Consider the following 24,612-nt stretch of genomic DNA (forward strand, 5'->3'; position numbering starts at 1 on the left):
AGCTTCCATCACTTTTTCTTGAAAAATTTAATGTACCATTAAATTCTGTAATGACGAGAGAGAGAGAGAGAGAGAGGCTTTCGTTGTTTTTGTCACTGGTAAGTGTTGCCAACTTGGGTGGTTTAGTGCTAGCAGCTAGCTAAAATGTCCTGCCTTTTCCTCTTGTTCAGCCACGATTTTTTTTTTTCCTACTTAGTGCTGTTATAGCCATAAAATAAATGGTAACTGCACACAAATATTGGCATAGTTTTTATTTTTCCACTGTAGCATTTGTTATTCTTATGATCTTATCCTGCATCTAAGACATTGTTGTATTTTACAGTCATAATCTTGCCAGTTCTGTACTTTGCCTGTTTTCCAATATATTGTAAAAAGATTAAAGAAGGCGCTCCAATCGGATTGAGCCTGTGCAAGTTTATATCCAAGGGATGGTTGGGGTTTATTGCTTACATAATGGCATTCAGGGATGAGTGAGGCTGGTCACTTTTATCTTAAATGTCAGGATGATGGATAATGGATGGATGGAATGGATGGATGCAGTACAGTAGCATTCATGTATATACAGTATATATATATATATATATATATATATACAGTATATATATATATATATATAGTATATATATATATATATATATATATATATATATATATATATATATATATATATAAGGGTTTCATAAAGCCAAAAGCCCAAAGTTTGTGTTGGGGGGTGGGGAGCATGGCTTTCAGCGGAGGCGTCCGGTATTTTGACTGTTCAGATATGGCAACCCTAGACACAATATTAAAAATGCAGTTACCCAGTGTCATATCTGGTGGCAAACAAGAAATCAATATTTTTGACATTTACATTCTCACACTAGCAGCACAGTACAACACTCAACTCCTCCCCCAAACACTGATACCTAACTTTGTCATTGCCAGGGATCTTAATGTTAAAAACACAATGAAAACAATTGTTGATGCCTTGACATTGCTTCCCAACTCAACAACATGTACATTCTGAGTTCCACCTCACAGTACAGACTCGTCCCACATCAGGCAGACTACATCCTCTCCACTGCCGACATCACATTCTGTTCACCAACAGTTTCTCTCAACATCACCTGGCAAACAGAACCTAAACTCGCAACAGATTATTTTGCCATCATTATCACTATAGCAACACAATCCAAACCTGAGTGATCAAGCCATACATACACAAACTAGAAGAAAGTAGATTGGACAAAATTCACTGAAGTAACAGAACAAGATTTCAGCATGCTAAACAGTACACCCATCACCAATATTAACAGGCCTGTTGCAGTGTTCAGCAGCAACAACTCATGCAAACACCACATTCCACAAGGCAATGAAGAACATTACAACCTAAACATTACACCGGAGATTACCTGCCTCATAATATACTGCAGCAGACTTAAACATAACTCACCTCTCCCACACGCACAGGACACCATCACAAGGGTCCGAAAACTAAACAGTGAAATCAGCATCAAAATCAGTGCAAAGAAAATGAAAAACTGGAAGACCTTTGTAATAACACTAAGTCATTCCACAGATCCCTTTCGACTCTGCAAAATACTTAACAGTATCACTAAATTATACACTTTCAAGAGCCATATTGCCATCACTTCCAACACCCAGCACATCCATTCCTATAATCAACAAGCAGAGATACCTGTAAACCGCTATGCAAACCTAAGTCACTTGAGTTTGAAAAACAATCATCTCAACATGGGCAGTCCTTTCCACTTGATCATATGTAATGTCATAAAGAAAGCAAGAATTCTGCAGGAGCAGGGCTTGATGGCATCAGCAGCCTGCACCTAAAACATTTAGGACCACAAGGCATCCAGTCCTTCATAAACATCAGTAACTACTCATTCCAGTATGTGGAAACATGGAAAAATCATCACTATACTTAAACCAAACAAAGACCCAACACTTCTTTCATAATACAGACCCATTGTACTACTTAGCAAACCATTCAGAATTACTGAATACCTCATTCTCTACAAAGTCACTCCCCATGTCCCCCTTGCTCCTTCATAACGTGGATTCTGAGCACTGCACTCCACAAACCCTCACTGATTAATCTCACACAACAGGCATTGGATGGCATCAACTCTGCAGCACTCACATAACACACTTCTCACAACAATTGAGGCCCCTAATAACATAGTGTACCAAACGCCACATGTTGAAAATGGAGAAAAATGCAGTTAAAGTTGCGTAACTTTCAAAATGCCATAATTTTGGAACTAGTGAATATTTTTTAGTGCCCCCCCTCCCCTTTTTTTTTTTTTTTTTTTTTTTAGCTTGAAGTTCATACTTTCATGTCATGCTAATCTTGGTAGAAGAGAAATGAGTAGCTAGTAGCATTCTGAAAGGTACAACAATAGCTGCATTTTCCTCCAGTGTGGTTATTGAGAGACAAAACATACTCTCAGTATGCATTTCTAACAATCAAACCAACCAAAGATATCAATGGGAAATGTTCACAAAACCAAAAGCCCAGTGTTCCTGAGCTTCTTATTAATGTTTTGTGCCCACATCTGTGGCCTCCTTGCTCTTTTTCTGTTATGAGAAGGACCAGCAGCTTTTTGCTCACTACTAGAGTCACTCATGTTCTCGAGACAATGAGAAAAAACACTAAAACATCTCTGATAATTGCCTGTTAATCCAGGCAGTGTTCTACGCCAGCTGGTACACAAAAAACTGCATCACGTCCCAGATCACAGTTGCCAATGTCTTGCCGAGCTCTCTGCCTTTCCCATTTTCTGTACATTATGGCTAACTTACCTTTAAAATCATGCAAGTTTATGCTAAAATATTCCCTTATGGTAGAATAATGGTACAATAATTAATAATGCAATAAAAAAAAATGCATGACTGTGAGCATAAAGAAATGCTAGTATCTGGTAACACCAGACAACACGTTGCTGGGAGGCATTCGGTACATTCAGTGACCAGCATGAAGGCTTGTCAACGCACTGAGGTGAAGCGGGCAGTGAGACCATGTTACAGAAGGGGAATTTGGACCCTAATGCCAGTTGCTTTCTGTACCTCGTGGTTGCCTTCCAGATCAAAGAGGGTTTGGTCTACATAGTGGTATACTTAACTCGTTTTCGCTTGCAGTTGCGCTTGGTACACTGTGTTATTAGGGGCCTCAATTGATACAGTATTAGTAAAGCCTTTGATGCTATCCCCTGACGCAAATAACTCTCCAAGATACGAGTATACTACAGAAATATGGAGAACAACACCAAACACTGGCTTGCCAACTATTTGTCTTGTAGGTAAGCACAAGTTACATTTCAGGGGAAGTCATCATGAACATGAAATTTCCCTAACAGAGTTGGGGGCTGGGTGGCTCAATAGTAGAGCACCTGACTCAAGATCAAAAGGTTGAGAGTTCTCGCTGCACTCTAGTAGCTGCCCTGCTGGAGAGGTAGTGCTCTCCTGTCACCTAGTGGGGCTATATGATCCATCAAGGTCTAGCTCGGGGAATTCAGTTCCCCACATCAAAAATTCCCCCCCAAATCCTAACAGAGTTCGACAGGGCTCCACACTCTTAAGCCTATATGTGCATGATATTCCCATACCCCAACCACCCACAAAAATTGTCTCATGCGCTGTTGACATCACCATAGCAACCACACCACATTGCAGACAGCCTGCACACTGCATCAGGACTACCAAAACACACTGCAGTCTTGGGTTAAGGACAACAGGCTGATAATCGCTCCAGCTGAATCTACCACCACACTCATCACTAGCAGTAAACACGAACACAGGAACAGTACTCCTCCTGCATCACGCTTTAACAGTGCATGTGTGCCACATAACCCGTCCACTAAGATCCTTGAAGTGACATACTGTACGACACCAGACTCACATTGAAGTATCATGCACAGGACATCAAGAGGCAGTGTACTCCAAGACTCAGTGCACCCAGGGCTACTACAGAGCCAGACTTGGGGCAACAAAAGGAAACACCCTCATTACTCTGCAAACAATACATCAGCTTGGTGATGTCCTATGTCTCCCTAGTATGGGCTCACATCCTATGTAATACCTACTACAACACCTTGCAAATCATGCAGAACAATGCCCTGTGCATCACCCCTGGCTGCACCAAAACCACTCCCACAGCTCACTTACACCCTGAAACTAAACTCTTCCCTGTCAGAGACTAGCATGCTATGAGAGGCAGTGAGGCTGTCAGTTCTGTGCTGCAGCTTGTGCTGATACACAACACCCCAGTCATTACATGGCAGAGAGATGCAGCACACCTAGGCATGTAAAACACTCACCACACAATCATTATTAAACCCTCTACAACAATATCCCACCTCTAGACATTCCATCACTAGCAGCAAAGAAACACCTACAAACTTACTTCATGCATATGGCAGTACAACACCTCGGTCACAGCACTATACTGCAAGCCCATTCCTCCTGACATCCACCTATTGGAGGTGTTCTTAAATAGAGATGATAGAGTTCACCTAGCTAGGCTTAGATTGGATCATCACCCAGCTTTCCTCAGCCACTAGCTTAGATTTGGACTGGGTGGAATCACAGATGACATGCATCCAGCTTGTAGAATAGGCCTACACAATATGAGGCCCCTAATAACATAGTGTACCGAGCGCCACTGCCAGCGAAACCTAGTTAAGTATACCACTATGTAGCCCAAATCCTCCTTGATCTGGAAAGCAACCACGAGGTACAGAAAGCAACTGGCATTAGGGTCCAAATTCCCCTTCTGTAACATGGTCTCACTGCCCGCTTCACCTCAGTGCGTTGACAAGCCTTCACGCTGGTCACTGAATGTACCGAATGCCTCCCAGCAACGTGTTGTCTGGTGTTACCAGATACTAGCATTTCCTTATGCTCACAGTCATGCATTTTTTTTATTGCATTATTAATTATTGTACCATTATTCTAACATAATGGAATATTTTAGCATAAAATTGCATGATTTTAAGGGTAAGTTAGCCATAATGTACAGAAAATGGGAAAGGCAGAGAGCTCGGCAAGACATTGGCAACTGTGATTTGGGATGTGATGCAGTTTTTTGTTTACCAGCTGGCGTAGAACACGCCTGGATTAACAGGCTATTATCAGAGCTGTTTTAGTGTTTTTTCTCATTGTCTCGAGAACATGAGTGACTCTAGTAGTGAGCAAAAAGCTGCTGGTCATCTCATAACAGAAAAAGAGCGAGGAGGCTGGAGATGTGGGCTAAATTGAAAGATTTCTTTTTTTATAATGGTTTTTAATTTCTGAAGATAGTATTACATACATCTACAGTATTTTGCTTTTGTGAACATTTCCCATTGATATCTTTGGTTGGTTTGATTGTTCAAAATGCTTACTGAGAGTATGTTTTGTCTCTCAATAACCACACTGGAGAAGAATGCAGCTATTGTTGTACCTTGCAGAATGCTACTAATTTCTCTTCTGCCGAGATTAGCATGACATGAAAGTACGAACTTCAAGCTAAAATATATAAAAAAAAAAGCACTAAAAAATATTCTCTAGTTCCAAAGTTATGGCATTTTGAAAGTTATGCAACTTTAACTGCGTTTTTCTCCATTTTCAGCATGTGGCGTTCGGTACACCATGTTATTAGGGACCTCATATAACACATAATGCAGCACTGCACAGCATATGCCATACAAAGATACAGATGCACCATTAATGGTGTAGGGAAGCCATGGGACAAACTCATAGATTCAGTTACATACCTGCAGTTGATGGGTCTGCATGATAAGATGGACTGGGGTTTAGCAACAACAACAGCTTGTAGGACACTCTCCCTGTTCATCCTCAGTATTCATTGTTAACTTGTTCAAGTCTGAGCTATAACCAGTGTCCGTCACATTTTCCTTCTTATCAGACCTTCACAAAATATCCCTTTTTCTCATAAGGGATAGACATGCTTGCCTTTACCAGTAGAAGTGGAAAGTGTGGTGATGAAGGAAGCCATACCATATAACTTCTAGTTTAGGCCATAAGCAGTGTCCATCACTCTCTCCCTCTCACCAGACATCCCCAAAATATCTATCAAGGGATAGACATGCTTGCTGCTGCTGGTAGAAGTGGAAAGTGGCAGATGGAGGAAGCCATACCATATTATAAACCTGCTAGTAGCCATGAAAAATGAGTGGATTACATGTGATGCAAATTTGTGCCAGGTCAAGGCCACCCATAATAAGGACCAGTGGACATAAGTGCACATGTGCTATGCCTGTGATGTAGGTGCTGCATCACCATATGGGTGTGCCAAAAGTTACAAATTGTTTTCATGACTGCATAAGGGACTGGCAGTGTGCTGTATAGGTTTATGGCATGTAAATTGTATTTGTCTGTTGTCTATACTGGGACCATGTTAATGGAGGGTCTACTGTACAGTACTTCATTGAATTTTCATTTTGTACTATCTACATCTCTATCTGTCTGTCTGTCTGTCTGTCTGTCTCTCTCTTTGCTGTATATAAATCTATCTATCTATCTATCTACAGTATTGCCAGACGCCTTAATCCCATAAGGGATATATATATATATATATATATATATATATATATATATATCGTTCGTTTCGTTCGTTTTTAAAGGCTCCAACATGCTTGCATGTGTCGGCCTTGGTCACCTAATGGCAGCTCTCCATGCTGCACGATCCATTGCAGCCTCCCTGTTCAGTCCCTTAACCCTAAGGTCACACTTAATGACCTCGTCCCATGTCTTTCTCGGTCTACCCCTCATAACCCCAACCCCAATATTAACACTTCTCACCTTCCTCACCCAACTATCATCCCCCATCCTCTCCACATGTCCAAACCACCTCAATCTACCTCTCCTCATCACAACACCAATACACTCCAGTCCCATCCTACCTCTCAACTCTTCCATTGTAAACCCAGGTCCTCCAGGCCTTGGACGCAGGGACGCACTGCACATCCACCTAATCATTGTCATTTCTGTACGTCTGAGCCGGCGAATGTCTTCCTCCTTCACTGCCCAGGTCTCACTGCCATACAGCATTACACTCCTAACACACGCTGCATACAAAGACCCCTTAGCACGTAGGGAGAGCCCCCTCAATGTCAGGAGAGGCAAGAGCTCCCTGAACTTCTTCCAACCACTTCTCACCCTAGCCACAGAGCTAGCTCCAGCCCCACCTCCAGCACACAACATGTCTCCTAAATAACAAAACTCTTCCACACACTCAAGAGATTCACCAGCAAGTTCAATTCTTTCACGTCTGACGATCTCCACCTGCTCACCCCGGCACGCCGTACACATAAAATCAGCATTATCTCGCAGTCTACCTCTGATACCACTACATCTCTTATGCACCCATTTATCACACACACCGCACAAGATGGAATTACTTCCCACGCCCTTGTGGCAAACTGCACATGGCCACTCTCCCTCGTCTTTGACAGTACCGCCACCAACCCTAGATATCATCACTTTTGTTTTATCTGCATTTACCCTTAAACCCTTTTGCCCCATACCATCTCTCCACTTCCTAAACCTTTCCTCCGCCTCCCTTTCATTCTCTGCATATCATCATTATCATCATCATCATCATCATCATCATCATCATCAGCTATTTGAGTATCCACTGCAGGACCAGCTTATCCCAACCGAAGTCGGGATGATACAGCCATTGTATCTCTACCAAGTGGCTTAGGCTGTCTGGTAGAGGTTGTATGTAGGGCGAGAAGTGCTTGTAAGTGTAATTGTAGTGTTGGAGTGGCTTTGGATGTGTGCGTAGTCTGTGAACCAAGAGTAATCGGCCCGCACAAACTGATTGGGTGCAAGCATACTTTTTAGTAAGAGACACTGGTTCAACCACAGCACCCCTTGTGTCCGCCAATGCAGTACGTGGCCAGGTGAACACTCCCAAAGTTTATTACCCTGGTGGGGCGCGAACCCTGGTTCACCCATGTACGAAACACATACTCTACCACTGTACCACAGAGGCTCCATATACAGTAATCCCTCTAATATCCGAATGCCCAATATCCGAACATCCCCACTAACCGGACATAATCATCCTGGGATCCAATATTCCCAAAATGGGCCAAAAACCTCAAAAAATTCTTTAAAAATCTGACTTTTTTCCCACTCGTAATTTGAAATTGCTGCCTGACGCCGAACAGCTCTTACACCATGGTCCCTTCACCTCTTCCTTCCTCCTCCCTCCCCTGTCAGAGTTGCCATTTGGTATTTTTCATTACCAAGTGTGGGCCAATTTGGTAATGAGAAATTCGTGTGGTAATGAATCAGAATAATGCATTACCAAATGGATTTTTCACATGTATGAGGATACACAGGATGGAGATGGTGGATTGTTTGCTCTTTCTGATTAATCTGCTACCCTACATAGCGTGAAAATAATCAACATGGTGTTAATTATATGGAGAGTGATTACATGTATTTCCATTTGTATATATAATTAGTGAAGAATAAATGCTAGCTTTACGAATTTGGTAATGAAAAGTTAAATTTGGTAATGAAAGTTGAGGAGATTGGTAATGTGGCCGTTGCGATCTGGCAACTCTGTTACCCCGCCATCATCAACAGTCACGGCCAAACTCCGATCAAGAGCAGATGGTCATAGCAGTGCAAGCCACAGGTGCTTGTTTTTTGTGAATGAACAGTGAATAAACTGCAATACCTCACCACTAGAACACACGGGAATTTACAGTGTTGTGCAGTGTTAAGAAATTAGAATTTAGAGTGCAGAGGATTAATTGTGTACTGTACTGCAAACTGGCAGTTCAAACCAGTCCAGGAGCCAGGGACTTGTAAGTACCCAGAATGTTTAATATTGTATAAACTCACCTCTAAAACCTCATTTTATGGTTCTTTTGCATTTATTTCAGTCTTTTATGTCCCTTATTGGTGTGATTTAGGTCTTAAATAGGTGCAATGCATGTCCAGAGGGAGTTGTATAGGTGTTTTTCTGAGTTAGGGTCCATAAGTACAAGTCCAGGAGGCTGGGACCCAATATCCGGACAGGATCACTATCCGGACATGCCTTTGGCTCTATTACGTCGGATATTGGAGGGATTACTGTATGTATATATATATATATATATATATATATATATATATATATATATATACATACAGTATATATATACACTCAATCCTCGTAAATCACGGCAATTTGGGTCTGGACCACTGCTGTGATTTACAAATTCCGTGGTTTATAAATAACAACTCTTATGTGAAAAATGAATTTGGGTCTGGACTTTGGCCAACCACCCCTCACAGCACCCTACCTACACCTATCTAGGCTCCATCAAACACAAACATACAAATTTAGGAATATTCATTGCATGTATTTAATAGAAATAAGCAGTGTTAAGGGATTTCACCTTAATCCTATGACAAAATTGCTTAAGTGAATGGAGTGGGGTGGTGTTGGGAAGAACTTAGAACCTCTCAGCACGTAGTCTTCCCAAACTCTTTCGCCAGCTTTGAAAACTTCTCTCCCCTCTCAACACGACGAATGAGCTCCAGACTTTGACTCTACAACAACTGCGGCAGCTTCTTGACACCATACTGCTTAGAGCGCTTCATTGGAGGGTCGGGAGGGGCCATGGCAGGTTGGAGACGAGGGGAAGTTGCACAAAAAAGGCAGTTAGCTCTCGTACTCCACGGCGATGGTCTGTAGTGTGTGGACTGGCTGGACAAGAACAACAACAACATGGCGGCATTAGTATGCACATATGCCACCAGGGACGGTCGGTGATTGGTTGTTGGGTCGCGATTTTCAATTTGAATGCCGCGGTGTACGATTCTCCTCAGAAAAGGCTCACTTCGGTGCCTAGGTCCGCGCTTTTCGTGACTTAACAGCGATTTAAGGGTGCCGGCAGTCTGACAGCCACTTAGCCGTGATTTACGAATCCGTGATTTATAAACATGCGATTTACGAGGATTGAGTGTATATACTGTACAGGTAACTCACACGGAACACGTGGGTTTCGTTCCTACGGTGCCGTGTTAGGTGCGAAATCGCGTATATTTAAACTACTCCGTATTTTGCTCCCTAGACCCCCCAAATGTGTTGTTTTGCTGTTATCTGTCACTGGTAATCACTAGAAAGCACTTTAAGTGGTTAGAAGGTTTATTTAATGTTATAACTCACAAATACGGTACTCCAGAGCAAAACTTCAACACACAAATACTGTACGTAAACACAAGGAAACATTCCGACGCCGATCATAGATAATCATATAAATCAGGTTAACTGGTACCAGTGCTTTAACATACAAGTACATACCAGAACAGTACATATTTAACTTAGAAATGCAGTACTGTGATATCGAATGATTTCAGTACTGTTAGGAATGGCTGGAAAAAAAAAAGTTATGAATACATTTTCACCTTTTTGATATATGTTTATGGTAGTTTCGAGTTATTTTTTACGTTATCGTTGTGCCCATGCTTGGAAAAGGGAGCGAAAGAGTTGAATTTTCAGTCCTAAATGAGAAAACTGCACGTCCTCTAAGGCTAGACTCTGCCACGGGAGAATAAAGTGGAGGGTCAGTCCGATTAGCAATAAGGAAGTTGTGTCACAACTTCCAGCTCCCACACCACGAGAATGGCTAAAAATAGAATCGTAATGCAGTTTCAGAACCAACAATAAGTCTAATTATTACGAATACAGATACAAAGCAGAAATAAATACGTTTACAGACGGGGAAAACGTACTTCTTCCGTCATAACATGTTCATCTTTATCATTTTACGTTCATCTTTATCATTTTACCTTGTTATTTTCGCAATATATATTGCTGTCTTGTAAACAGGGTGGTTGTTTGTGTTTTGCAAGGGTCGAGATAATGGGTGTAACTATGTGTGGTTAGGCATGGCCACGAGCGAAAAAATCGTACATCCACTCATCACGATAGCAGGTGGTGAACTGACAGATGATACATGAGAGGGTGAAGTCAAGGTCAGTCTCATGTCCCAGATTTTCGTTCACTTCCCGAAAGTTTTCACAGTTTTCTAAAAGTTGCATTGCATCAAATGATCCAAACCATTACAGCAAACCTGAGCAAATAGGTAAAGATACCAAGACAAAAATGTATTTTTCTCTTATTATAAGTCTTTAACGAACAAACAAAAAAGGCAATATTCCGACGCCGATCATGGGTAATCATATAAATCAGGTCAACTGGTTACAAGGCTTTATTTAATGCTTTAATTGCCTACAAGTACATACCAGAACAGTAAATATTTAACTTACAAATACAGTTTGTACCGTAGAAAAGCAGTACAGTAAGAGTTTAACGAACAAACAAAAAAGGCAATATTCCGACGCCGATCATGGGCAATCATATAATTCGGGTTAACTGGTTACAAGGCTTTATTTAATTATTTAACTTTATTTAAGTGCTTACAAGTACAGTACATACGAGAACAGTAAATATTTAACTTACAAATACTGTACAGTACTGTGGAAAAAAACGAACAAATAAAAAAGGCAATATTCTGACGCCTATCAGGTAAACTGGTTATAAGACTTTATTTCTTGCTTTAACGTTATTTAATAGTACTTTAAGTTGCACATAAACTTACCAGAACAGTACAGTACTGTAAATATTTAACTTACAAATACTGTGCTACTGTACTCGGGAATGTCTCACTCACTGAATAATTTCCCGCCTAGATCGTCACGTAATCAAAACAAACCACGCGCTGCGGTGACGTTCGAGGATTTGATCTCTCAAAGGCCTCTCCTGCGTTAATTTGTAGTTTTCATAATGGTTTTTTAATCTTACGTTGTCTTATATGTATCCCAGCCCTTACCGTTTATAATTGCGAGCGCGTTCCGTGAGATCGTGTTCCGTGAGAGTTACCTGTATATATATATATATATATATATATATATATATACACAGTAAAACCTTGATATAATGGACTGCAATGTACCGAGATTCACTTTTCTTGGAATTGAAGAGCTGACCAGACTAAATTCTTACATATCGGAAAAAGTCCGATAAAGCCAGAAGCAGTCTGGACTGCCTGACAAGTTGAGCTTTGTTCACCGCAATAAGGTAAATAAAAGGCATGTTTATCAGTGTGCAGTACAGTACTGGATTATTATGTATTTATTTATACCATTTGATCATTGTAGTGAATGTACAATACAGTACAGTACTGCAATGGCAGTGAAAAACTGTTGTTGCAGTGCGGTCTAATGTCTGATACAGTATATCATAAAAAGTTTGGGTTACCAGGTGGAAGTCCAGATGTTGCTTTTACCGGGCTTCACTTTTTTGGAATGGCTTGGACCCCAATTAGTCTGTTATAGTGAAGTTTTACATATATATACAGTATAGGCTATATACTGATTAATATATATACACTATATACATAAATGTTCCTTTGTATGTAGTCAGCTCGTTTATATGATTTGTCTGTAGAGGTAATGTACAGGTTGCTTGCTCCCTCATTATAGGTTGAGGAGCGATGGAAGCGTAATAAGCACGAACGTGAGGTGCTAGAAGCAGAGAAGGGGCAGTTGCAGCGGTCAATTACAGAGACCCGGGACCAGATGGACCAGCTGGAGAGGCAGGAGGAAGCTGAACGGCGGCGACGGCAGGCAGGTGGCCCAGCAGGCAGGGTCCAGGTGAGGCCAAGCAGGAGGTTGGACAGTGTTGGTATGTACAGCTAATGCTGTATAGTTAGCTAGTTTGAGAATCAAGCATTTCATGATAATTACATAATTCAGTACTTTACCGTTTTTATGTGATGGATTACTGGAAAGTCAGGTATTTACTTTGAGATGATTACATTACTTTGTTAATTCAGTAGACCCTCGCTATATTGAACCTTGATGTAACGAATTCTGGATTATCAAATGCCTCTTGAGTCCACCAAACTTTTGCTGGCTATACCGAATTAGGGTCGATGAACTGGGCAAATTGTGTGTGTTTCCTGCCCTTTTTACCCAAACCTTGCCTGAAATTGCCTCTCCCCATTGTGATTGCTGAGTTGTAATAACAGTTTATAGTAATACTGTATTAGTCATGAAGAAGTGCTATGATAAGGATGTGAAATAAGTTGCAAAAAAGTGAAGTTATGGGTCAAGTTAGTGTAAAATGAGTATAGTGTTCCTTTACAGTAGTAGAATATGATACTGTAGTCATTTATTTTCAGTTATGTGTTTGAATTCCCACCCTGGGAGGATGACTCTTGGATTTATCAGTCTGTCTGTCTGTCTATAACTAGACGCTTTAATCCTTAAGGAGTGGCCACAAACAAATCACCTCCATGCCACCCTGTCCACTGCCATTACACAGCCCTTCCCCCCAACTCACACTCCTCTCTCTCATATACTTCACCACTCCATCCCTCCATCTCATCCTTGGTCCCCCCTCCCTCCTCCTCCTCTGTCTCACTCACATACACTCTCCTTGTTAGTCTTTCACTCTCCATCCTCTCCACATGGCCAAACTACCTTAGTGTATTTCTCCTGATGCATGCTATCACATCCTCATCCACACTGCAATGCTTCTTTATTTCCTTATTTGTCAATCGGTCTCTCCATGTAACTCCACATGCTCCACTCAGATAGTTCATTTCTACTGCTGCACGCATTCTTGACTTGCATCCTTCCAACAAGGTCCAAGCTTCGCTTCCGTATGTTAGAGTTTGTATCACAGTATGGTAATCCCTTGATTATCTGATGTAATAGAGCCAAAGGCATGTCCGGGTAATGGCTGTGTTTGGATGATGGACTTCTCCCCTGGCCCCCCTTGATACATAACCTAACTTTGAAAGTCATTGTAAAAGGTCATTACAATACATTGTACATTACACTCACCCTTCTCTCTCTCTCTCTCACTATGTGCTTCCTTTTTCATTTTTACCTCACATATTTTTGCCTTTATCATCACCTTCATCTTCACCTTTCCTTTCATCTTTGCCTTCACTTTCATGTTCACTTTGACATTCACATTCACTTTCATACTGACTTCCATCCTCACATTTACATTCACCTTCACCTTTGCACTCAATTTCACTGTTGCCTTCATTTTCAGTTTCAATTTCACCACCTTCACTTGCATGTTTACTTTCTTTCACATTTACCTTTACTATTACATTCACTCACCTTCACTTTTGCCATCCCTTCTTTTACTTTCACATTCCCTATCATTGTCACCTTCACTTTTGCCATCCCTTCTTTTACTTTCACATTCCCTATCACTGTCACCTTCACTTTCGCCTCTCTCTCTCTCTCTCTCTCTCTCTCTCTCTCTCACACACACACACACACACACACACACACACACACACACACACACACACACACACACACACACACACACACACACACGCATGCACGCACAGAGATTTAAAAAAAAGGAGGAGGAATTATAATATTAACTAAGAAAAATCTAAAAGTCAAGGAAATAAACCTAGATATAACATCACAAGTAGAACTGATTGCAGTAGAGATCGACACATCTGAAGGTAAAGTAATTGTAGCCAATTTGTATATGCCACCCAGATCAAACACATGGGAAAGAGACGAATATGAGGACCTGGCAGAGAGTACAATTCAGAGTATAAGATCATTGCTACATAAAATGGAAGAGAAATCGGAAAGAATTATACTAACTGGGGATTTCAATACAAATATAAATTGGAATACTCTAGATATAAATAGCCAAGAAAGCTGTTGGGACCAAAAGCTCCTGGATCTCGTACAAGAGTTTTTCTTAACGCAACATGTGAGGGAAACCACTAGAAAAAGAGGACTTGATGTACCTTCAGTGCTAGATCTAATATTTACTAGGCAAGAAAATGACATTGACAGTTTAATATATCACCCTCCACTAGGCAAAAGCGATCATGCAGTACTAAATTATAACTTCAGGATAGCATATGACATAGTAAACAGCAATGACAGTTACAAAAAGAGACTAAACTATAAAAAGGGAAATTATCAAGACCTAAAGAAGTATTTCTTAGAAGTTGATTGGGAAAATGAGCTTAGAGGACAAGATTTAAATGCTGTATATAAAAAATTTTGTGAATTTTATGAAATAGGAGTCCAGAAGTACATCCCACAGCACAAAGAAGCAGATAAGAAAATACAGAAATGGTTCAATACAGAATGTAAAAAATCAAAAGAAAGAAGAGATTTGTTGTGGAATAGATACAGAAGACACAATAGTGAAAGGGCGTATAATAATTACAAACAGGCAAGAAACAACTAGACAAGAATAAGGAGGGAAGCCCAAAAACAGTTTGAGGAGGATATAATAAATAAAAGTAGTGATCAACCAAAGCTGTTTTACAGCTATATCAGAAGCAAAACCAAAGTAAAAGATATAATACAATCCATCACGGACGAGGGAATCACTTATACACAAGAGAAAGATATTTGTGAAGCACTAAATAAGAATTTCCAATTAATTTTTACAGAAGAAAAAAATTTTGAGAGGGAATATGTGGAACACGCATGTCCACACATACTACCAGATATACAAATAGCAGAAAAAGTAATACAAGAGGAGTTAAGTAGATTAGACAGAGGAAAAACAAGTGGTCCTGATGAAATTTCATGTTGGGTGTTACGAGAATGTGCAAAGGAGTTAAGTAAACCATTATTTTTAATTTTCAAAAAATCCTTGAGTCAAGGGAAACTACCTGATATTTGGAAAAAAGCAAATATAGTCCCCTTATTCAAGAAAGGAAATAGACAAAATCCTCTCAATTACCGACCAGTATCACTGACCAGTGTTGTAAGCAAGGTATTAGAAAAACTTATAAGAAAAGCTTGGGTAAATCATCTAGAAGAACACAGTATGATAACAGAAAGACAGTTTGGTTTCAGAAAAGGAAAATCATGTGTTACTAATCTGTTGAGCTACTATGACAGGAAAGGGAAGGATGGGTGGACAGTATCTATTTAGATTTCAAGAAAGCTTTTGACACAGTACCACACCAAAGACTTTTATGGATGCTGTACCATCAAGGAGGAATTCGAGGCAAACTGTTTTGTTGGATGCAAGACTTTCTCATAAAAAGAGAAATGAGGACAGTACTAAGAGGAAACTACTCATCATGGAAAGAAGTGACTAGTGGAGTACCACATGGTTCGGTGCTGGCACCAATCATGTTTCTAGTGTACATAAATGATACAAACAGTAACACTGGAAATGAGAGCTATCTGAATATGTTTGCAGATGATGCAAAAATACAAAGGAGAATTACTAGCACAGACTCTTGTAGGGAGCTATCTATCTATCTCTATCTATTGCCAGACGCCATGTATCCCAGATGGGGTGGCCAATGGCTTAGAGTTAATTGTTTTACAGGGAGGGGCACTAATCCTCCACCAACCCCACTTGACACGTAGGGATGCCAACAGCATCTGGTGTTCCCAGGCGGTCACCCATCCAAGTACTAACCATGAATGGAGTAGTACATGGCAAATGGAATTCAATGTGGACAAGTGTCATGTAATCAAGTTTGGTTCATTCATTCATTCATTCATTGCCAGACGCCATGTATCCCAGACGGGGTGGCCAAGGGCTTAGAGTTAATTGTTTTACAGGGAGGGGCACTAATCCTCCACCAACCCCACTTGTCAAGTTTGGTAAAAGTGGAAAAAGACCTGATTGGGATTATAAGTTAGGAAATAAAACCCTATACACATCAGAAAGAGAGAAAGACCTAGGTGTGATTATCAATAACAGACTATCTCCGGCTGACCACATCAGCGAGAAGGTACAGAACATGTATACACTGCTTGCAAATATGAGAATAGCATTCACATACATAAATGAAGACATGCTAAGAAGGATAATAACATCATTCATTAGACCAACCCTGGAATATGCATCAGTAGTCTGGAGTCCTCATCTCAAAAAGCATATATATAGACGAGATTGAAAAAGTTCAAAGTGCCGCTACAAGATGGATACCAAGCTTAAGGGACCTAAGCTACGAAGGAAGACTAAATAAACTGAATCTACCAAAACTACAGGAGAGAAGGAAAAGAGGTGACATGATAATGCTATATAAGTGCATATCAGGAAAGGAGAAAATAGACATAAATGATTACTTAACATATGGAGAAGCATCAGCAAGAGGACACTGCAAAAAACTGCATAAGAAGAGAGGTGATAAAGACGTAAGGAAATTCAGTTTCCCAAACAGAGCAATTGATCAATGGAATGCACTGCCGAATGAAATAGTGTGTGCCAAAACAATTCACAAATTTAAGGATATGTACGATAAATATGGTCTAAGACACGGGACAATACGAGTTTGACTCATTCCTGTAAAGATACAATTAGGTAAGGTAAGAACACACACACACACACACACACACACACACACACACACACACACACACACACACACACAAACTTTTGAACAGTGTTCATATTTACACTTACAGAGTCTTTCCCCACTCCTAAATACTCACACATATGTACATGCATGCACACGGGTACACATGCTGGAAATGGCCGAGGGGATCTCCTGTGGACACTGGGTAAAATACCAAGCCAGACAGTGCGGCGCCACCGGGCTATTGGCAGGTGAAACTGTTCCTGCAGCCATAATTTCCACTTGGACATATGCATTCTGTGCAGATAAAGTGGAAAAAATGTATGAATAATGGTTTTGAACAGCCTGATCACAGCATCCGAGTAAAGGATTGTCCAGGTAATGGATGTCTGGATAATGGAGGGATCACTTATCATGCAGCGAGTTTTTTACTTCCATGTTCACTTCCTTATTTCTTATTACTGGTTTCAAAGAACCAGCAACTTTTCTTTCCTGTTGTTTCCTTTCAAGCAGTTCATCCTCTGAACTTCCATCCAAAAACACTCATCTCACTACCCAAGTATGTAAATGCACTTGCATTTTCCATTTCCCCATCATCCATCCTCACTGTGTATTCAGTGACTTCATTTCACTTGAAGACCACAGTTTTACTCTTCCCACCATTCACCTTTAGATTCCATTTCTTACACTCTCCCAGACTCATTCACCAAGCCTTGCAGTCTCCCCTTTGTCTTCAATGAACAGTACAGTATCATATGCAAAGCACAGAACAGGAGGTTTCCAAATGCTGCCCTCTCTCATAAGGGCTGCTTCCTCCTTCACTGCCCTACCTTGCATCTCATTTATAACTCCATTCATATACAGATTGAACAACCATGGAGACATGACACATCCCTTTTTCAACCCAACCCTCAAATAGAAAAACTCAATCAGTTCACTATCCACATGCACTGTATCCTTAGCACCCTCCTGCATACTCTTCACAGCATTCAACAACTTCCCATCTACTCCATATATTCTGAATACTTTCCACAGTCCTTGTCTATCCACCCTGTCATATGCTTTCTCCAGATCCATGAAGGCTGCATACAACTTCTTTCCCTTCTCTAGAAACTTTTCCACTAAAGATCTAAGAATGATTACCTGATCTACACAACGTCTTCCCTTCCTAAAACCTCCCTGTTCTTCTCCAACTAATTCCTCTGTTATTTCCGTAACTCTGTCAGTAAGTATCCTACCATATACTTTTCCTATTACACTAAGAAGACAAATGCCCATACACTTCTTTTTCCCCTTTCCCCTTGTACAAGGGAATAATTATACCTGACTTCCAATCCTCCTGGACTCTACCTTCCTCCCAGGCCAATCTGCACATCTTCCACATCCATTCTACTACTATCTCCCTCATGCTTCAGCATTTCACCACACACTTCATCAATTCCTGAGGCTTTCCCCAATTTGACTTTCTTCAATGTTTCCTTAACTTCCATCCTATTGATTCTTTCCTGTCTTCTCACATCCCTCCTTCTCCCAGTCATTCCTCAGCCACTTATACTCGCATTATTTTCATTCTCTGTGGTCAACAATTCATTAAAGTGTTCTCTCCAATTGCTCACTTTTTCTCCCTTCTCCACTAGTAATCTACCATTTTTATCTTTCACTCCTCAACTAACTTCTTTTGCACCCTGTCTTACTCTCTTCACCTCTTTCCAGAACATTTTTATTTACATTCCCTCCACTTTACACTCAGATTCCTTCCAAATTCCTCATCCACTCTCTTCTTACTCTCTCTTACTAATCTTTTCACCTCTTTCTTCCTCTCTGCATACAACAATCTCTTCCATCTCTCAACTTCTTCCACGCCCCTGTTTCTCATCCACTAACTATATGCTTTCTTCTTTTGTGCCACAGCCTGCCTCACCTCTTCATTCCACCATGCTCTTCCCTGCATCCTCTTTCATCTTCTCTTCACCCCACACACCACCTCACATGCTGCACAGATTTCTTCTGTGAATATCTTGCACACATCTTCCATGTCCCCCATCTGCTCCAATCCATATTTACCCAATCGCTCCTCCACTTCCCTCTTATATTCTGCCTTTTTTCCATCTTCTTGTACCTTTCCCACCCTCCTTGTATGAAGTATTGTACTTCCTCCTGTCCTTCCCTTCTTCTGTTTCTCCATTTATTTTGGACCTTGATGAAAATCTACAGTCCCAACCTTTATATACTTTTTCATCCATTACACACCTTCATATAATTTCCCACCATCCTAGTGCAATATTTTGCCAGCACCTTCCAAGAATTAAGCACAATTCTAGATGCAGAATTTCATGGGCTTTCTCACAGATTTTGCCAAATTTTGATACGACCAATAGTAGTCAAATAAATCGCAAAAAAACTTTAAAAACAACTTTAAAAACTCACAAGTCAGTGTTATCGCCATGGAGGAGGGTAGGGACTAGGGGAGTGAAAGGGGAGCCAGGAGGGTATGGAGGAGGGATGGGAGAGGGGGGAGAAGCGAGGCTGTGGGCAGGATTTTCACCCTTCTGTCTCAAGGCGGATGGGTGCTTTTACCATACATTTACTCGTGGCTTGTGGTCTGTTAGGTGCTGAGTGGCCATGTGGAAACACAACTCATGGTGACCGGGCAATTTTGGATGATCGGTAGAGAGGTGGACGGCTGCTGTCACTGAACATGTACTTGTGGCTTGCGGTCCGTGTTACAGTTTCATTGGCAGTTAGGAAAGACTTATCCCTGTGGCTGTTCGACTTTGGACATTCGGTGGGGATGCGTACAGATGTTTTGACACCGTATGCGGGTTACAGTCGTATTACTCGGGTGCTGGAGGTTCGTTGGGAGTGATTGGACGTGCGCGCGACTTTGACCATTCATTGCGGGGGCGGACGGATATTTTATCTCTGGTTGTGGGTTACCGCGTACTTCCCGCTCACAGCTCGAGCCCAGCGTCCATGATACCAAATGTTTGAACATGTCAGCTGTCTGGCTGAAGTTTTCAGGGACTTTTATGTCCAGATAACAGCATGTAAATTCGGATAATGGTTTAATAGAGCCAAGGCCCACTGTCTGGATAAGGAACATGTCCAGATACTGCATGTCCAGATAAATGAGGGACTACTTACATAAATATATCTATCTATCTATCTATCAATCCATCTATCTGTCTATCTATCTATCTATTGCCAGACGCCTCAATCCCGTTTGGGGTGGCCACAAACAAATCGCCTCCATGTCCCCAGCCATTTCACTGCCCTGCTCCCAACTCACACCCCGCTCCCTCATAAACCTTTCCATCCCATCCCTCCATCTCATCCTTGGCCTCCCCCTCCCTCATCCCCCCTCCACCTTACTCACATACACTCTCTTCGTCTGTCTTTCACCCTCCATCCTCTCCACGTGGCCAAACCACCTCAGTGTATTCCTCCTAACTCTTCCTATCACATCCACATCCACACCACAACACTCCTTTATATCCTCATTTGTCAGCCTGTCTCTCCATGTGACTCCACAGGCTCCTCTTAAATAACTCATTTCCACTGCTCTCACTCTTGACTTGTGTCATTCCAGCAACGTCCAAGCTTCACTTCCATACGTTAGAGTTGGTATCACAATACTGTCATGTAGTAACTTTTTCACTTTGATGTTCACTTCCCTGCATCTTATCACTGCTTTCAAGGAACCAGCAACCTTTCTTCCCTGCTGTACCCTTTCAAGCACTTCACCCTCCAAACCTCCATTCTTACTCATCACACTACCCAAGTACTTAAACGTACTCACATTTTCCAATTCCTCACCATCCAACCTTGCTGTACATTCACTTACTTCACTTCTCTCAAAGACCATCACTTTACTCTTCCCTACATTCACCTTTAGATTCCGTTTCTTACACACTCTCCCAAACTCATCCACCAAGCCTTGCAGCTCTCCTTCGTCTTCACTCAACAACACAGTACAGTAATCCCGCATATTTCGCGGTGGTTACGTTCTTGTAACCCCCGCAAAAATTTAAATTTGCGAATACTCTATTAACAATTGAATCTTGCACTTGTGTCCACCATGCTGCCCATCACACAGTCCATGTCCATACTGATTGCGAGACAATTCCCCGTCAGACAATTCCCCGTCAAAACATGGACGATTCCCCTTCAGAACAATTCGCACCCTGGGCGATTCCCCGTCATTCTATATACTAATCAATACTTTTATAAATATACTTATTATTAATTAATCAATACTTTAATAACTATATTTCAGGGGGATCCAGCAAAGTCTATGTTCAGTAGCGTAGGTTCTGGATATTATTTATTAGTTGCACCTCTAGTCAATAATTAACTTGTTTCTTCCTCGCTGTAGTCGCCTTTGAATTATATTCTAGCGTCACGCATAGCTATCTTCATTAATGAAGGCGAATTATCTTGTGTTTGTTGTGACTGCGAATTGTCCCGAAACCTCCATACTCATCCCGAAATACCTTCTTACAAGATTGAAAGCACATACTCCATTATGAAGGAAAAACGTAAACACCGTACTTTAATACACAATTATCTACACATTTATTCACAAAACAGTACAAAATGAAAAGATGCATTAACTGGTGATAGCAAACACTCGCACGGTCGCTTCTCTGCTAAGGTCATAACTTTTCTTGATCGTTTTGTCACTTTGGAGTTCTTACTAATTGTATTATTAGCCTCTGGTGAGGCTGGCTTACGTCCTGGGGCCATGTGGAAAGCAAGTGGGAGGCAAGAGGCTCGTATCATAGTGCGGTTGCAAATACACCAGACACGTGAGGCAGTCTGGCGTGGACTGAGGAATGCGGGGCACAGAGCAGTGTTGCCATACCCAAACAATGAAATTATGCTAGGGCAGTGAAAAAATTATGCTAGATTGAGCAAATTTGTTCCAAGTAAAAAATGAATTATGCTAACTTGAAGCTAAATGATAAAATTCTATACATATTCATGCTACATATGAATTATGTACTGTTTACTATGAAAATATTAAAATGAACCTACATACAGTAAGAGGGTAAATATCGGTTTTCTGCCCATACTGCTTTTTCCCACGAGACTTACGTTTTTCTGATGGATTTTGATGTGATTCATTTGATTTTGAGCATCATTTCCGTCGGAAATAACCAGGTTTTGAGATATGACCCCCCCCCCATCCCCCTGCAACAATGGGGGATCTTTGGGGAATCGGGGGTTATAGGGAGGGGGGAAACACAGAAAATGGTCATTTCCGACTGAAATGAAGCTGAAAATCGAATGAATCATACCAAAATCCATCGGAAAAACCTAGGTTTCATGGGTAAAATACAAAGCTCAAACTTGTCCTAACCTAACCTAACCGAACCTAACCTAAAACCTAACCTAACCTAACCTAACCTAATCCAACCTAACCTAACCTAACCTAACCTAACCTAATCCAACCCAACCAAGCCCAAACTGAAAGTAACCAACTATTCAAACCTTACATCTTCTTACCTTATTCGTCTCTCTCTCTCTCTCTCTCTCTCTCTGATTTGTAGCTTTTATAAAATTATTCCAAAAATATTCCATTCCATTCTAAATTATGCTAGAATGATGCTAAAACTTCTAATATGCTAAAAAATATTCCAGACTCGAAAATTTGATCAAAATTATGCTAAAAGAATAAAATTATGCTAGATATGGTAACACAGGCAGAGGGGCCATGGGAAAGGGACAGAGGGTGGCGTGAGTTTACCGCGCTACAATTGGAAGTTGCGGGAATTTCAAATTTTTTGTTTTCTGTATATTCAAGGATATTTTAGTTGAACTTATTAATGCTAAGAAAATCCGCGAGAGGGCAAAACCGTGGACAAAAAATCCGCAAAAAATGCGAGATTACTGTATCATCTGCAAAACACGGTACAGGGAGTTTCCAAACACTACCCTCTCTCACCAGGGCCACTCCAACATCCACTACCATACCTTGTACCTCTTTTATTACCCCATCCATGTACAGATTGAACAACCATGGAGACATGACACATCCCTGTTTCAACCCAACCTTCAAAGAGAAAAATTCACTCAGTTCACCATCCACACACACTGCAGTCTTAGCACCATCATACATACTCTTCACAGCATTCAACAACTTCCCATCTACTCCATATATTCTTAATACTTTCCACAATCCTTGTCTATCCACCCTGTCATATGCTTTCTCCAAATCCATGAAAGCCGCATACAACTTCTTTCCCTTCTCTAGAAACTTTTCCACTGAAGATCTAAGAATGAACATCTGATCTACACAACCTCTTCCCTTCCTAAAGCCTCCCTGTTCATCTCCAACTAATTCCTCTGTTCTTTCTCTAGCTCTGTCAATAAGTATCCTACCATACACTTTTCCTATTATACTAAGAAGACAAATGCCCCTATGATTACCACACACTTCTTTTTCCCCTTTTCCTTTGTACTAGGGAATAATTATACCTGACTTCCAATCCTCCGGGACCACACCTTCCTCCCAGGCCAATCTGCACATTTTCCACATCCATTCTATTCCCCCATGGTTCCGCATTTCACCACACACTCCATCAATTCCTGGGGTTTTCCCCAATTTAACTTTCTTCATTGCTTCCACAACTTCTATCCTACTGATTTCTTCCTGTCTTCTCACCTCCCTGCTTCTCCCAGCCATTCCCCAGCCACTTATATTCGCATTACTTTCATCCTCTATGTTCAACAATTCCTTAAAGTGTTCTCTCCATCTGCTCACTTTTTCTCCTTTCTCCACTAGTAATCTACCATTTTTATCTTTCACTCCCCTGCTAACTTCACTTCCACCCTGTCTTACTCTTTTCACCTCTTTCCAGAACATTTTCTTATAGTCCCTCCACTTTACACTCAAGTTCCTTCCAAATTCCTCATCCGCTCTCTTCTTACTCTCTCATACTAATCTTTTCACCTCTCTCTTTCTTTCTACATATAACTCTCTCTTCCGCCTCTTAACTTCTTCCACGCCCCCATTTCTCATCCATTCATTGTATGCTTTCCTCTTTTGTGCCACAGCCTGTCTCACCTCTTCATTCCACCACGCTGTTCCTTGCACACCCCTCCATCTTCTCTTCATCCCACACACCACATCACATGCTACACATATTTCTTCTGTGAATATCCTACACACACCTTCCACGTCCCCCATCTGCTCCAGTTCATATTTGCCCATTCGTTCCTCCACTTCTCTCTTATACTCTGCCTTTTTCTTATCCTCTTGTAAGCT

General features: G+C 41.1%; 1 protein-coding gene across 1 annotated transcript in view; it reads left to right on the forward strand.

The window, feature by feature from the left end:
- LOC145394175 (trichoplein keratin filament-binding protein-like) overlaps positions 1 to 24,612 on the forward strand; it is a 112,278-nt gene that overhangs the window by 80,754 nt on the left and 6,912 nt on the right. The window contains exon 13 of the mRNA XM_080268158.1: positions 12,493 to 12,657. Within this exon, the coding sequence (XP_080124284.1) occupies positions 12,493 to 12,657 (165 nt within the window). The remainder of the gene's footprint in view (positions 1 to 12,492; positions 12,658 to 24,612) is intronic.

The sequence above is a fragment of the Coenobita brevimanus genome, chromosome 26 (assembly GCF_032717465.1).
Source record: "Coenobita brevimanus isolate Jiangsu-jjx chromosome 26, ASM3271746v2, whole genome shotgun sequence".
Lineage (NCBI taxonomy): Eukaryota > Metazoa > Arthropoda > Malacostraca > Decapoda > Coenobitidae > Coenobita > Coenobita brevimanus.